Source organism: Amblyomma mixtum, chromosome 9 (assembly GCF_055824585.1).
Source record: "Amblyomma mixtum isolate Tamu chromosome 9, ASM5582458v1, whole genome shotgun sequence".
NCBI classification, from domain to species: Eukaryota; Metazoa; Arthropoda; class Arachnida; order Ixodida; family Ixodidae; genus Amblyomma; species Amblyomma mixtum.
Genome location: NC_143020.1, coordinates 62,579,477 through 62,594,077, shown reverse-complemented (window position 1 = coordinate 62,594,077; position 14,601 = coordinate 62,579,477). Strand labels below are relative to the sequence as shown.

At 43.0% G+C, this 14,601-nt stretch overlaps 2 protein-coding genes across 7 annotated transcripts in view; one reads left to right on the top strand and one right to left on the bottom strand.

The window, feature by feature from the left end:
• The window catches only part of LOC149329313 (uncharacterized), an 82,916-nt gene extending 75,789 nt beyond the window's left edge, over positions 1 to 7,127 (top strand). Inside the window, exons 6-7 of the mRNA XM_089559228.1 lie at positions 315 to 2,895; positions 5,722 to 7,127. Coding sequence (XP_089415354.1) covers positions 315 to 1,078 — 764 coding nt within the window. The 3' untranslated portion in view covers positions 1,079 to 2,895; positions 5,722 to 7,127. The remainder of the gene's footprint in view (positions 1 to 314; positions 2,896 to 5,721) is intronic.
• LOC149329312 (uncharacterized) lies at positions 2,227 to 14,329 on the bottom strand. 6 transcript variants are annotated; one of them, XM_089561873.1, is made up of 3 exons: positions 13,451 to 14,329; positions 9,718 to 10,038; positions 2,227 to 5,270 (listed from the first exon to the last, which is right to left on the bottom strand). In XM_089561873.1, the coding sequence occupies exons 1-3, from the start codon at positions 13,562 to 13,564 to the stop codon at positions 5,265 to 5,267; spliced, it is 441 nt and encodes a 146-aa protein (XP_089417999.1). In that variant the 5' UTR covers positions 13,565 to 14,329; the 3' UTR covers positions 2,227 to 5,264. The 6 variants fall into 6 exon arrangements, 5 of the variants coding, with proteins under 5 accessions (XP_089417999.1, XP_089417998.1, XP_089417997.1 ...); XR_016285784.1 differs by having other exon boundaries at positions 2,237 to 5,270; positions 6,559 to 10,038; XM_089561872.1 differs by lacking the exon at positions 2,227 to 5,270 and adding an exon at positions 5,468 to 6,745.
• Between the last annotated feature and the right edge of the window lie 272 nt (positions 14,330 to 14,601).

Sequence of the window (14,601 nt, the reverse complement as noted above, 5' to 3'; positions counted from 1 at the left end):
CTGCATAGACATCTTGTTTCAGGCCTGAGTTCTCTTTTGCAGATCTGTTAAATAAAAGTTTTGATAGACATATGCAGCTTTTGATGAGTGTGTCCCCTGCATTAAACTTTTCTTTCTAATTCTTGGTGAATTGTGGATTGTTGCTTCAGGCATTTCATTTGAAGTACTCTCCTTGTGCAACGCAGGTTCAGTCGTCACACAGAGCGACCATGGCACACCTCCTGTGCAAGATTCAACCAGTGAAAAGCACCCTGTGGGCCACTGCATGGAATCTGCTCCTTCTGGCATGGATAATGACCGGGGTAATCCCACAGGAAATAAGGTTTACAAATGCACCCACTGCAGCAAGGGATTCAGCGGAAGATTCCGTCTAGTGCAGCATCTCCGAGTCCATACAGGTGACCGGCCATACCATTGTAAGGACTGTGGAAATAGCTTTGCACAAAAGGCCCATCTAGAGAGACACCAGCGCACTCACACAGGCGAGCGACCTTACCATTGTGACAGCTGTACTAGCAGCTTTGCACTGAAGGCCTCTCTGGAGGCACACCAGCGGACTCATACAGGTGAATGTCCTTACCATTGCGACTACTGTGGTAGCAGCTTTGCTCAAAAGTTCACCCTAGAGCGACACCAGCGCACTCACACTGGTGAACGTCCTTACCGTTGCGACCACTGTGGTAGCAGCTTTTCACGAAAGGCCCATCTGCAGGCACACTGGCGCACTCACACTGGTGAAAGACCTTACCATTGCGACTACTGTGGTAGCAGCTTTGCACAAAAGTTCACCCTAGAGCAACACCAGCGCACTCACACTGGCGAGCGTCCTTACCATTGTGACTATTGTGATAGCAGCTTTGCAAAGAGGAGTAATCTGGTGGTGCATATCCGTACCCACACGGGTCAAAAGCCATATCAGTGCCAGCTGTGCCCCATGGCTTTTGTGGGACATTCAGATCTTGCAAGGCATATTAGATCCCACAAGGGCGAAAAGCCCTACCAATGTGACTTGTGCCAAAAGAGATTCAAAGAGCGCCATTATTTGAAACTGCACAAAAAAACGATTCACAAAGAATAGCAGTGGTTTGTGATGCCCTTAGTCAAAATGTTTTTCTGGCTACTATTTTTTATGCAAGCTAACGAGATTATAGCTTAATGCCTTATGAAAGGTGCTGGTAGCTAACCTGCATCATTAAATACCTTTGTAAGTTTTGTTCATTATGAGGGAGTTTTCAGAAAACAACGTTTGCTGTTCCCTTAGGCTGCACATTCCCGCTAAGTATTTCCGGAACACGGAGAGTCAGCATGCTGTGCTCTTAAGCGTGCATGGATAGAAATGAACTCACTGTCATACCTGTATGGCATCACTTCTTGCTGGAGAGTGCCTTTCGAAAACTGATATCCAATGTTTATCGCTGCTGGCAGTTGTCAGGCTGCCTCAGTGAAGAAATTTTGTGGTGCAAAAATGCACAAAACAATTATTTTTAATCCTGAAGCCTGAGTGAGCTAATTTTTGTGACAATCAGTATAAATTCAATCATTTATCTCACTGAACCTGTAAATGTGTGTATGACAACCGAGGAAAACTTGTTCTTATGTAAATCTTTGTGTATTTATTCCAGCAGTGTTAGTGGCAGGAATGAGTGAGGACTAGCAGGTGTCCAGCCTCAAATTGATGTGTTTTGTGTTAGTTTGGTGGTTTGAAGAGTTCTCTGTTTGGATCGAGGACTAACAAAAGATTTCACTAACATCTGCTTTACCATTACTCAGAGCACTGTCTCTGCTGGATATAAATGGTATGATATTTGTGGAGCATTGTGTCGGCACCATTTTTAATCTTTTTTCGTTGTCAGAATTTCAGCTGTTTGTGACCATTTGACATTGTGGTAGCTTCTCTGTTGTTTTGGTGTTACTTGAAAAAGCTTTCTCGATTTACACAAGGTGTTCATGATAACACGTTGCAAGGGTCGTGGCTGCTGAAACAGAATACTGTGATTAGTGCGTACGAAAAACACTGTAATCTTGTAATGTATTGTAAACCTCGTAATTTGGGTCCATTGTGTTGAATTTCATAGTGCACAAGTAGTATTTTATAGCAGTTTTCATTATAAAATGTTGTATAGCTGGCTGTTTGTATAACTCAGTTGCTTGACGTATTGTGCATTAAAATTCAAAAGCAGTGCAGTTCTTCAAAAAGCTGCTGTTTGCTTTTTTTTTTATTGTTATACTTCGAGCATCCTTAGACATCATGTTGCCTTGCATCCAGGAAGGAATTGCTATCACTTACAGATGACAGCACTAGTAGCAGCACTAACTGACAGCACTAACTTATAGATTGCAGCAGTAAAGAATACCGCAAACACAGGTAGTGTGTTTTCAGAAGCTTCTCCAAGTTTTTGTCTCGTACTACAAACGGGTCATATCTTGAAAGAAGCCAGACACAATATTGGATGGTAATGAGTTGGATTACCAGATGAGATTAGGAAGTTTTTTGGGATGAGGTTCCTCGATCTGTCAGGAAGAGCACAGGGTGTATTTGGGGTGAGCGAGAGAGACTGTGTTGTGCAGTGGATGTAGTTCGATGCACAGAATTGAAGAGAAAGTGTTTGTCAGTAATTATGCCAGTCGCCTTGTTTCCATGAGGCCACACTGAAGCCGCCATTGCAGCAGAGTGGAACACTGCAATTTCTTCACAGATCTTTGACCGTACAAGCTCCACTCTAGGAGCGTCCCTTCCAACACGCTTAATTTATTCTTTTTCTTTTTCTTCCGAGCGCAAAGTACAAAGAAGAGCCTCATAACAGCCCCTATTGGACAGTTCAAACTGGCTGGAGGAAATGGACAATGAAAGGACCTGTCTGCCTCCGCTTGGGCTCCAGGAACCACTGAGCACTGGTTTGTCAGTCTATGCACATCCCCCTTGCGCATGGCTTAATCTACGATCCTCCTGATGACGAAGGCTCCACTTTATAAAAAAAGTGGCTGTGGTGCATCACTGTATGCAACAGTGAATGGTAAAAGCAGAATGCTGAGAATTGGGGTTATGAGTGCAGACTATGCTGTGAGCATAGGCTAGTGTTTCAGCCCCATAGTTATGTGCTGCTGTCAGCTTGTGCCTGAAGAACAGTCATAAAAGAACAGTGGAAGAAAAGAGGCAACCCAAGACGCTTCGCACTACCAAGCCAGCGATACGTGTTGTTTCAGGAGGAGCATCCATTCTGCGAATGTTGCTTTCAAAGCTTTAGTCGCATCAAATAGAGAAAAGACTGATAGGGGAGGTATGGGAAACTCCCAGTTCATCTTCAAAAGGTGCGGGAAAAACTAGATGCTTGAGCACAAAAAATTTGTGCTTTAAACCACAAAGGGTTGAATGCATCAGAGGGAGTGCATACTCATGAGTAGAGACCGGATTTTAGGCAAATGCCTATTTTTTCAACGCTTCGTGGGCGCACCGTTTTTACATATGAGCACGAATTAGGTGTTGACAATATGTTTAATACTATTTTTATAGTGCCTATAAGTGCCTATTTTGTGTGTCAGTGCCTATAAATGCCTATTTCCGACGTCGGTGCCTAAAAATGCCCTATTTTACAGAAAAGCGGCCTGAAATACCCTGTAGTTTTGCTTTCTGATTATGTTTTCTTTCTGATTATGTTTGCTTTCGAATCCATTACAGTTTTGAGTAGAACACACACGTGGCAACATTAGATGACCTCTTCAGTTGGCTGTGGTGAACACTGCACCTACGCCGGCTACGCACACAATACCAACCACGTCAGCCGAAAATGTCGAAGCAACCTTTTTCCTATTTTCTGTCATTTTATCGTGGCAGCTTGTTGATGACTTTGGCTGTTAAAGTGGCAGCTGACCAGATGGCACCACATTTCGGAAAGTATACAGAGTAAGTTATAGTTTCGTCCAAATAATTCCCAGTTGGTTCCAATTGAAACCAACTGTAAAATGTTCCATAAACCTGCTGGAAACAGTTTACTGATTAAAATTTCCACCTGGGTAACCTGCCTTATTTTCGCTCCTTGTGCCCCAGCCGCATGCCGTGTTCATCAAATGGCATTTGGCGGTAATCTTGTTGGAGCAGGCCACACAAGACAGCTGGCAATCCAACATTGGACTAATTGAGAATGTGCAGCAACGAATCGCTGCTCTTCAACACGGAGAAGTTGCCGAGAAAATCCGCGCAAAGTTGCAGTCCGTCTAGGACAAAAACAAGGAGTTCTCAGTCCTCAAGCAAATTTCAGGAGTTCTTACCGGTGAACATTCTATGATACCGAGCAGTGTAAAGCCATCAAATGTTCCTAAGTACAAGCACGCTCCTGTAACATCCGATGATGTTGAGCGTTCCTTTTCTTCATACAAGCTTGTTCTTACTGATAAGAGGCATAAATTTGAGTCCATCAACCTGGAGATGGTGCTTGTCTGCTACTGCTTCCATAGTTTTAACAGTGATTTCTAGACGGATGATGTTTATTTTACCATGGATCCTCGTGGATGTAGTAGGCCCGTGCAGAACTATGATTCTTTTCGGCATATTCTGCATCAAGCAGCACCGTGTGCAACATTTTGTAGCACCTCGTATTTATGGTTTCCAGACCCTTCTAATGGCAAGCACCATTTGATAGTCACGTGGCTCCAGACACGTAAAGCCACAAACTATAAAACACTGTTTACAGAAATGACAACGTATTTATTAATGTTGAAGCATCCTGTATGCCTGCAATAAATAAGTTCAATTTTTGTGTGAGTGAAGACTGCACTCATTTGTCAGATGCTTTGAATTGACAATGTTTCTATCAATTTCTAAATACGAGGGGGGACCCAAAAAAAACCGGATTTTTTGTATAAAAACTTTATTTATTAACTCTTGCACAAAATTCCTTCAGTCACCTTCAAAGTACTCTCCGTGAAATGCGATGTACTTGTGAAGTCTTTTTTCCCACTGTTTGAAGCATCTCTGGAACTCTTCAACTCTGATATCGTCCAGTGCCCTTTGCGAAGCTGTTTGTACGGCCTCCACATCACCAAAACGCTTCCCTTTTAGACTTTTCTTCATTCTCGGAAAGAGAAAAAGTCGCACGGGGCTAGGTCTGGTGAATAGGGAGGGTGCGGAACGACAGTCGATCCACGAGAGGCCAAATAGTGGGTCACTCGTAAGGCCGTGTGTGCGGGGGCGTGGTCGTGATGAAGGAACCAGTCACCTGATCGCCAACGTTCCTTGCGTTTTCTCCGCAGATCCTCTCGCAGACGTCTTAAAGCTTCGAAATAAAAGTGCTGGTTAACAGTCTGGCCAGGGGGAACAAATTCATGGCGCACAATTTCACGAACATCACAAAAGACAATGATCATTGCCTTCACATTCGACTTCAACTGCCTTGCTTTTTTTTTGGTCTCGGAGAGTTGGGAGACTTCCACTGACTGGACGCTTGCTTAGTTTCTGGGTCGTACCCCTAACACCAACTCTCATCACCTGTAATGACTTTAGTCAAGAAGTTTGGATCACTTTCAATCTCTTTTTTTAAATCCAGACTCAAATTTAATCGAATGTTCTTTTGATCCTGTCTGAGAATGCGAGGAAGAAATTTAGCGGAAACACGTATCATTTGCAACTGCTCAGTCAAAATTCGCTGACGGGAGCTCCAACTCATCCCTGTCTCTTTTGAAATCGGGTCGATCGTGAAACGACTATCTTTGTTCATTTTTTTACAGAATTTGCAACGTTTTCATCGTTTCGAGACGTTGAAGGACGCCCAGAACGAGCATGGTCTTAGACACTCATCTCACGACATTTCAAGCGCCTAAACCACTCGAAAACTTGTGTGCGGCTCATAGCGTCCTCTTTAAAAGCGTGTTGCAACATTTGGTAAGCTTCCGCTGCTGATTTTTCAACCAGGAAACAAAACTTCAAACACACTCTCTGTTCTTTTAAATTTGCCATAAAGATTTCGCAGGCGGAACAAAATAACTGCAAGCGAAACACAACACTACGCTCATATTTTTGCCTGAAAATTTATGCCGTCTGCACAGTTGTTTCGTGAAGGTCTCTACTAACCCCATCTAGCGGTAGAACTGTCTACTACGTCTACGAATGGCGGCGCGCTCTCAGTCCGGTTTCTTTTGGGTCCCCCCTCGTACATGCCCTCCTGTTAAGGTGTTCATTGTTTCTACTTTTGTACACAACAAGCGAATTGTTTGTTTCGAGGTATTCCAAAGTGTTTTAAAAGGGTTGGTAACAGTTCCTTTTGCTCTGCTGAAGCATGTGTATTGTACGAAAAGTTGCGCGACAGCCCTAAAAAAAACGGCTTCGAATGTTCGCACCTTGCTTAAGGTCCCAAATCATTCCTGCTGTGTTTTTGTTTTATTTTACGGCAGATATTGTGCGCTGAAGTTCAGAACTGCGTGCACTTTTGATAAAATTTAGAGTGCCTATTTTTCTCCGTTAGGTGCCTAAATTCCAATTTTAGCCGCCTATTTATGGCGCCTAAAACGTGCTTTTTAGTGCCTAAAAATCCGGCCTCTACTCATGAGTATGCGCTTCATATTTACCTGCAGGTGATGTGATGGCTCAACAGGAGTGGTGGCTGTTTGAGTTTAATTTTAGCAGGAAAACTAAAGGGCATCCTTGAGGAACCGCACAAGTTGTCCACCTACCAAGCCATGCAGTCGCTTGCTTCACCGACTGGCAGTGGTGCACTGCTCTGTGTTTTGGCTGCTAGGACAGCCTTTCTGGAAGCTGTACGTGAGAGCGTAACCAGTTTTTCATCAGTTATAGAAAATCCAGGCTTGTGCCGATGTTCTGAATTGCTGTTTAAAGAACGCAGGCCATAATGCTGTCCTGTACATATTTCACTTTACCGCACATTAACACATTTGCAGAAAAAAATAAACGGCTAATGAACATATATTACAAGAATGTTTAGGAAAGTAAAAATACGATGAATATGCAGCATTTTATGCCAATGATTCGAAATCAGAATGCTACCTTGGCAGTGCCGTAGTACAAAACAATTGAGAAAGACATTACTACTACTCCAGAGTGCACCCATCATCATTGCAGTGTGTTACGCCCTCTCTGAGACTATAAAAAATAATAAATGATAACATTGTGAACAGCATCATTTGAACTGACTCTCTAAGCATACTCACGTGCCTGACTTCACAATACAAATGCAGTTACACCACAAATCGGCGACATCATGCACAACGTAACAAGAGCCGTTTGCAGAGTTCCGAGCAACTTCGGAATCGGTGGCAATTAGAAAGCAGATGAAGTTGCTGCACAAGCTCGGCACGAAGGAATCAAGAGGGAACATTCCCTACAAATGGTACTCTATCAGGTCTGTTAAAGAATGGGCAGTCTATGGGCAGTTGACCTGTGAAGAGTGACTGAGCGAATAACAAGCACAACAGAGATGAACATATATCTTTGGTATTAATCAGTATTTTAGCGTTGATATTGTCAATTCCAGCAGAGGATGATATTTTAATGTTTTCTATTAGTGACAAAATTCCTGCAGAAGAAAATATAAGAGGAGGCATAGTATCTTGAATAATTGGGGGGTTTTGAGGAAATGTCGGCTCTGTTTCATTAGTAAACACGGATGAAAAGGCTGTGTTGAACATGTTGGCGCATTCAGTTTCAGAGAAATTTGCACCTGAAGCATCAGTGAGGGAAACAGTGCGTGTGTGCTGGGGGTTAATGACTTGCCAGAACCTACGGGGGTTAGTTGACAACATTTTAGGCAGATCGGAGTTAAAAAAAGTGCGTTTGGCTTCTCGAATACTTGATAAATAAGTTTTTTTGGCTGCATAATATTTGTTCCAAGCATTCTGACTGGGAAGCAACTTGGTTGATTGGAAAAGACGCTTCTTTTTATTTTCAAGACGTTTGAGTGTGTTTGTGAACCATGGGTTTTGAGGGTTATTTCGTATATTTATGTTTGGAATAAACCTGTCGACCAAATCTTCTATTTTCCTCTTAAACAAGGACCAGTTATCATGGATGGATCTTTGATGAAAGCTGGATTGAAATACTGGTAAAAATGCGCGAAGTTCATTATTTATTGCTGTGTAGTTTCCTTTATCGTACAGTCGGATAGTTCGTTTAGAAGTTACGCGTAAGGACGGTTTAATGGTGAAGCCGGCATGTATGACGTGGTGATCGCTGACGCCTGGTAGATACGTGACGGAATGAACGCATTCAGGATTATCCGTTAATATTAGGTCCAGGATATTAGCGCAGTCTTCAGTTACACGGGTTGGTTCGGATATAGTTTGAACGAGGTTAAAATTAAGGCAGACGTCTAGAAATTCATTAGCATCCTTATTACCTGTAGCGGTTAGATTATGCCAGTCAATGCTCGGAAAATTGAAATCTCCGAATAGGAGAGTGCAGGTGTTAGGGTGCTTAGCTTTAATTTCATTTAATGCGTTATTAAGTTTTCGAGGGAAGTCTGGGTAGCTAGGAGGCCTGTAGCAAACGCCAATCACAACTGATTTAGGTGAAGCATGGCATAAAACCCATAATATTTCTATATCTGATGAAAGGTGAACAGCTGAGCATGATAGATCTCGAGCGGTTGCAATCAGTACCCCCCCTCCCCTTCGGTCTGGGCGATCTTTGCGAAAAACACTGAAATTAGGCAAGTCAGCAAGGACTTCACTATCAGGAATGTCGCTGTTTAGCTACGTTTCCGTCAAGACTAGTATGTTGCTAGCAGATGAAGTGACAATATGGGAAATAATGTCGCGCTTTGAAATGAAACTCCGCACGTTAGTAAAGATCGCTGACAATGAAAGTGCTTCTTGCTGTGCATGCTTCGAACGATCTGTCGATAGGTGCTGAGATGGTTGCTATTTCACTTCTTTTACTGTTTGTGATGATTCATCGAATATGTAGCGTTTGGGACCAATATGTAATGTTTTGAAGCGCAAAGAGAACTTATCGGATACTGATCTGGCAAAGGTTACAAGATGTTTGCGGGCGTTACGAACGGGAAGGGAGAAGTCTTCGCCAATACTGTAGTTGGTGCCTTTAAGCTTAGTTCCTAAAGAAAGGATGCTTTCTTTAGTTTTCGATGAGGTGAATTTAACGATGATTGGCCTGGTGCGATCAGTTGAGTGGCGCCCGAGGCGGTGAGCACGCTCGATTAGATTGGGTTCGATGGCAAAATCTAGTTGAGTGGAGCAATGACGAATGACTGTTTCTTCCGAGTCTGCATACGTTTCAGTGGGGTTAGTGTCAGGAATATTGTAAAATATGAGATTGTTACGGCGAGAGCGATTTTCTGCATCGTCCATACGTGCTTCAAGTTTGTCGATCTTGCAGGTAAGTTTGGTGTTTAAAGTTTTCAGGGCGTCTATCTCAGAATGAATAGTGGAAAGTGTGGCGTAGTGTGATTCCAGGGTGTCCATGCGCTTGTTTAAGTCGGTCAAGGTTGTTTCGGTAGTTTTTAGTTGATCTTTAATGTCCTGTAGATCGGAAATTAATGTAGCTTGCCCGGTAGTTAGTTTCTGGAGCTCGGAAAGTATGCAATCGTAACGGTCGGGGCCTGGGTTAGATTCGACATCGCCTGACAATAGTAAAAGAAAACGGAGAACACGTGAACACTCGGCAACAATACTACAGCAGCACTGAGGGCTCGGCAGCTGCATTAAAAAGTAGTTACTGGTTTTTTTAGCATATAGGGAAAACTTGTTACTAACCTGCATTGCGAAAAGCAGAGGATTAGTAGTCTGCGTTGACACACAGCTACCGAGCCCACAGAGCGGCGGCGATGACAGCATGGGCTTTATATGCCTGATAAAATTATCAGATGTTGATGTTCCTGGCGATTGGGCTGGCCACTGTTGGTCCGGGATGACGTACTCTGGCGGCGATGAGGGCAGTTGATGGGGTAGCAATGGTGATGGGGCAGGCGGATGAAAATGGTCTTCTTCATGATACTTCACGGCGGCCGTAGACACTGATGAACAGGAGGCAGACGGTAGAGCGGCGAAAAGCAGTTTCAGGGCGAGGGTAAACACCTGCATTGCGAAAAGCAGAGGATTAGTAGTCTGCGTTGACACACAGCTACCGAGCCCACAGAGCGGCGGCGATGACAGCATGGGCTTTATATGCCTGATAAAATTATCAGATGTTGATGTTCCTGGCGATGGGGCTAATCAAAATAATCGAAGAATAGTCTAAAAGCAATAAAAAACCGTGCTGCTCTAGGTTATCATGAAAGTGGTACCAAACAAATTCAATGCTCATATCATAAGTTTAACTGACGTCACATCACAGGAGTATGTCTATGTCATGAATTCTGTTATGATATAGCGCACAAGTCTTGTCATCCCTGCCTACCACACCTCCAGGCATATGAACCATGAAAAGACCACCTATCCTCCGCGTGACCGCACGTCTGCACACCTGTCTTCATTTTTTGTACGCACTGCGAAAGGCGTGAAATGACTTGCCTGGCCACATCGTGCTCCACACTGACCCCATCATTATTCAGATCGTCAACTGAAGCACAGTTATGCTCTTTAACGCGTTCATGTGATGTGATAACCCTTCAAAGGGCCTTTGAGGTAGCAAGAAATAAATAAATAAAAACGTCTAAATGAAATATTGAAGCAAATCTTAAAATACACCTAGTGAAAGCTATTATAGTTGGATGGAATTCATGTTGATTCCAAAAATGATTCAGTCAAATTATATATATATATATACATAGAAAACAAATAGGTGTAGAGATCCGTCATGTGAGTGCTGAGATGAAATAAGACCCATTTCATTTTTAATTAAAGGTTTTGATCAAAGATAAAGGGAGAGCAAGGATTAAAACTTGCATGCAGGAGTTTGGTCATATGTTTACTTAAATGGGCATCACACAGCTGAACTGGTCTGATTAAATGGAAGTGAAAATAATTTGCATATTGTTAAGTTTTCTGGTTGAAAGCTCTTGGCGTTTGCTATCAAAGTTGCTCAATCAAGCAAGAAGACTGTGTAAAGCATATATCGAATGCCATTAAATGCGAAGCCTGTAGGAATATACTATGAGATGAGTCTGTGCTTGCAGCAGAAATGATGCAGACAACACAATAAGTGCCAATAGTCCCTATTTATGAATATAAATGCCCAGATTACAGTATGAATTTATCATAAATCAATATCTTTAGAACAATGTTTGCAAAGTTGCAAATCAGGTGATTTATTAAGCAGAAGAAAGTAAAAGGTACTGCACTTTTTCTGTCTATGCATTGATGTAAAGGCATAAATGCCTCACAGTTACGAGCTTTCTTTCCTATTGGAGGCATTCATTGAATTCATTTTATGTCACTTTCGCATATTGGGCGTACACACTTATACACACAGCTTATTCTTGCAAAAGAAGAGACCTCAACATGCAAGCTTTGCAGAGAAATGGTCGCCATAAATGATATTTCATGTTAATGCGCAAAGCTGGACAAAGTTATCAGGGAAAAACATTTTCCACTGTTTCCTTCTGAAAGTTGGCCGGTGTTTTCGCCTTTGTTTGCTCGTTGGAGAAAATGCTTGTGGACATATGTCTTGTGTTTTTATATTTCTGAAAGAAGAAACCTTATCAAACTGTCAGATTTTAGGCACCATCGAAGTTTCTTAAAAGCAAACAAATTCTACCCCTTAGTTGGTGCGTGATAGTCGTAGTCGCTTATACGCTATAAAACTCAACCCAAAACAACACGTACGCTACCTTGTCAGCGAGGTTTGGTCTTGATTACAGGCCATTGGATTGCGCTCAGATTTTTTTTTTTTTTACTCTGGCAGATAAATACTGAAGTCCCTGTATGTTGGGGAAAAGGAAGGTTACTTCGAACCCTTGGACAATAGACACCTTTTTTATTTTTTAAGCTACAAAACCGAGGAAGAGTGGGAGCTTCGAGAGCAAACCCAGTAAAAAAAACATTGGGAATTCCATTTGGAACCAATTGATTTTTGGACACCATTGGAAGCGCCATTACGACCAATTTGAACCAACTGAGTTGTCTCCCAGGACTTCACTGGCACTGCTTTGTGCTCACCTTTCAAAGGAATTCAAGGAGTTCAAGGGAATTGTTGTCAAAAACAATGTGAACAGAGGACCCACTACTTAGTGCTGGAAGGATTTTATATATTTGCATGTTTAAAGGCTCAAGTAGTCTTTGCATGAACACAATTAACCTGTGGGGTATGTAAATGAGGCTGGTGGACACCAAAAAAGGAGGCTGAGCGCAAAGGCACAGGCAGAAAAAACCTCGACCAACCGCCCGAAACTCAACCTATCATTCCCAGACAGGCAGCGCAAGTCGCAGCTTCTGGCAGGTCACAGCTAGGGCTGGTTGGTTGGTTGGCCTCGGATGAAATGGCACATACCCACTAAGGAAGAGTGGCCAAGACACAGGCAGTGAACAGCTGGAAAGAGGAGCATTTTTAGAGGAAGAGGAGTAGTAATGGTGTATAGGCTGACAGACTGGACGACACAACAACAATGTTCCTGTTACCTGGGAGATCAAAGACGGTACGATGACTTATGTGCAAATTGAAATGCAACACATGGGATGGTTCAGTTTTGCACTGACTGAAAGGAAGAAAAATCAAATAAATGTTTGAAAATCAGAAAAATACATTGAAAAAAATATGAATAAATAAAATCAAAATTAGCATGGGAATCGCTGAGTTTCTAGAAGAAAATTTTGAACAGCACAGCACGCAGTACTGCTGTTGCTTCTAAGCGAAGAAGCGCCAGAGGAGAACAACCGCAGTGGACACAGCTAGGCAGACCTAGCTGGTGAAACGGAATTTCTAATAGGCACCTCCTCAAAGAAGAGAAGCGGCGGCAGAACAGCAGGTAGGGATCCCCTGTCTCAGACTCTGGTACAAAATGGGCTCAGTAGAGAAACCGCCAGACCAGATCTGTGAAGGTAGAAATTTAGCAGAGGAACTCGGCATCGCAAACGCATGAAAGAGATTTACAGTCTGCGCGAGCGCCAGTCTTTGCTACTCCAAGGATGCAGAAGGTGCTGATATTGGAGATGAAGTAAGCACCGAGGCTGAAAATTCCTGGAATAAGGTATGTAACTGCGAAACCTCACCGCAGCTGTATATGCGCAGGTTGGCAGAGAGGCCCTTAATTGCTAAGAAATCGGCAACCTCATTTAACTGAATGCCCACGTGCCCCGATACCCAAAGCAACCGCACCCAATTTAGATGGAGGGGATCAGCTAGCTTAAAGTGGCATAATACCCGAGACTCAATGGGTGATGATAATGTAGAGTAAATATATAAATAGATAGTCCGTCATATAACCATGACTTGGGAAATGGTAGGATTTAATTTACGTAAGGCTAAGTTACTGCTAATAATTCGGCAAGATAAATTGAAGTCAACGGAGAGAAAAGGACCATCCCAATGAAGGGGAAAAAATGCCCACACCTGCCTTTTCACGATCCTGCGAGGCATCGGTAGCAATGAGAATATGAGAAGGAAAGGGGTGGTCCTGCAACAGAGGAAAGGGCTGCAGCTTGGCATTCGATGGGAAAATCTCATCAAATGGAATCTTGACTCAAGGAGAGACTGCACGAAACATATATCTGCGGAGTATACAAACGAGACCAGGTGGCATTTAAAAAGACTGCAGGTTGACTCAGAAATATTACACTGGAGGTGTGAAGAGGTGAGTCGCACAAATTTAAAAAAAGGTTTGACCTGTTAAAAGGCGGAACCTAGCTAATAAAGATGGAATTCGCGCCTCAAGGTGCAGGACATTAGCTACATATTTTGGAAGTCCGAAACAGAGGCGCAACGCCTCGCGCTCCAAGAGTACACCTAATTACATGGAGGAAAGACACCTAATGAGCGAGCAGGTTACTTCTCTTTTTCTTCTTTCGTTCTCTTCCCATAACGGCGCAGTTCAGGTGTCCACTGAGATATGTGACACAGATACTACGTGATTTCCTTTAATCAAAAAACCAGTTTAGCATAAAGCGCGACCAGTGCAGTGAAGCAGTCGCTTGAACACTCTGTGCCTGATAAGGGCCTTATAAACAAAATTCCTAGCCACATATGCTTCGAGTTCACGATACGTGCGTCATACGTTGTGCGTGGTGGCGTTGAGCTGGACGCATTCTAGTGTTGCGCATTCATCGCGTCGACGGAGTGAAGTTTCAATACAATGAAGAAGAATCTCCGCATATGGTTTCTATTCGCGCAGTACGCTATAGCGTCGAGAAACCATCGCACGTAAAAGTTGCGCTCCATCGGGTACGATATCGAAACAAACAGTGTCGAAATTCGGTGATTCGGTTTTGCTTTCGGTCGCTTGGAATGCACAGCTGACAGCCACTGACAACTGACAACTTTCCTTCGTCGCTAATACATAGTTCATTGAAAATTGGCTGTTCACTGCTCTTTGAGGCTAGGACAGGCACTCATTTAGAGGGAAAAAGATATTCAAACTAGACATTGTAACAGCGAAATTGAAAGAAGGGGAAAAAATTAACAATGAGGGAAGTATATGCTAGGTGACGCTAGCTCTCGGCCGATACAAAGGATAAAGACAATATCATCCATCCACCCATCCGTGG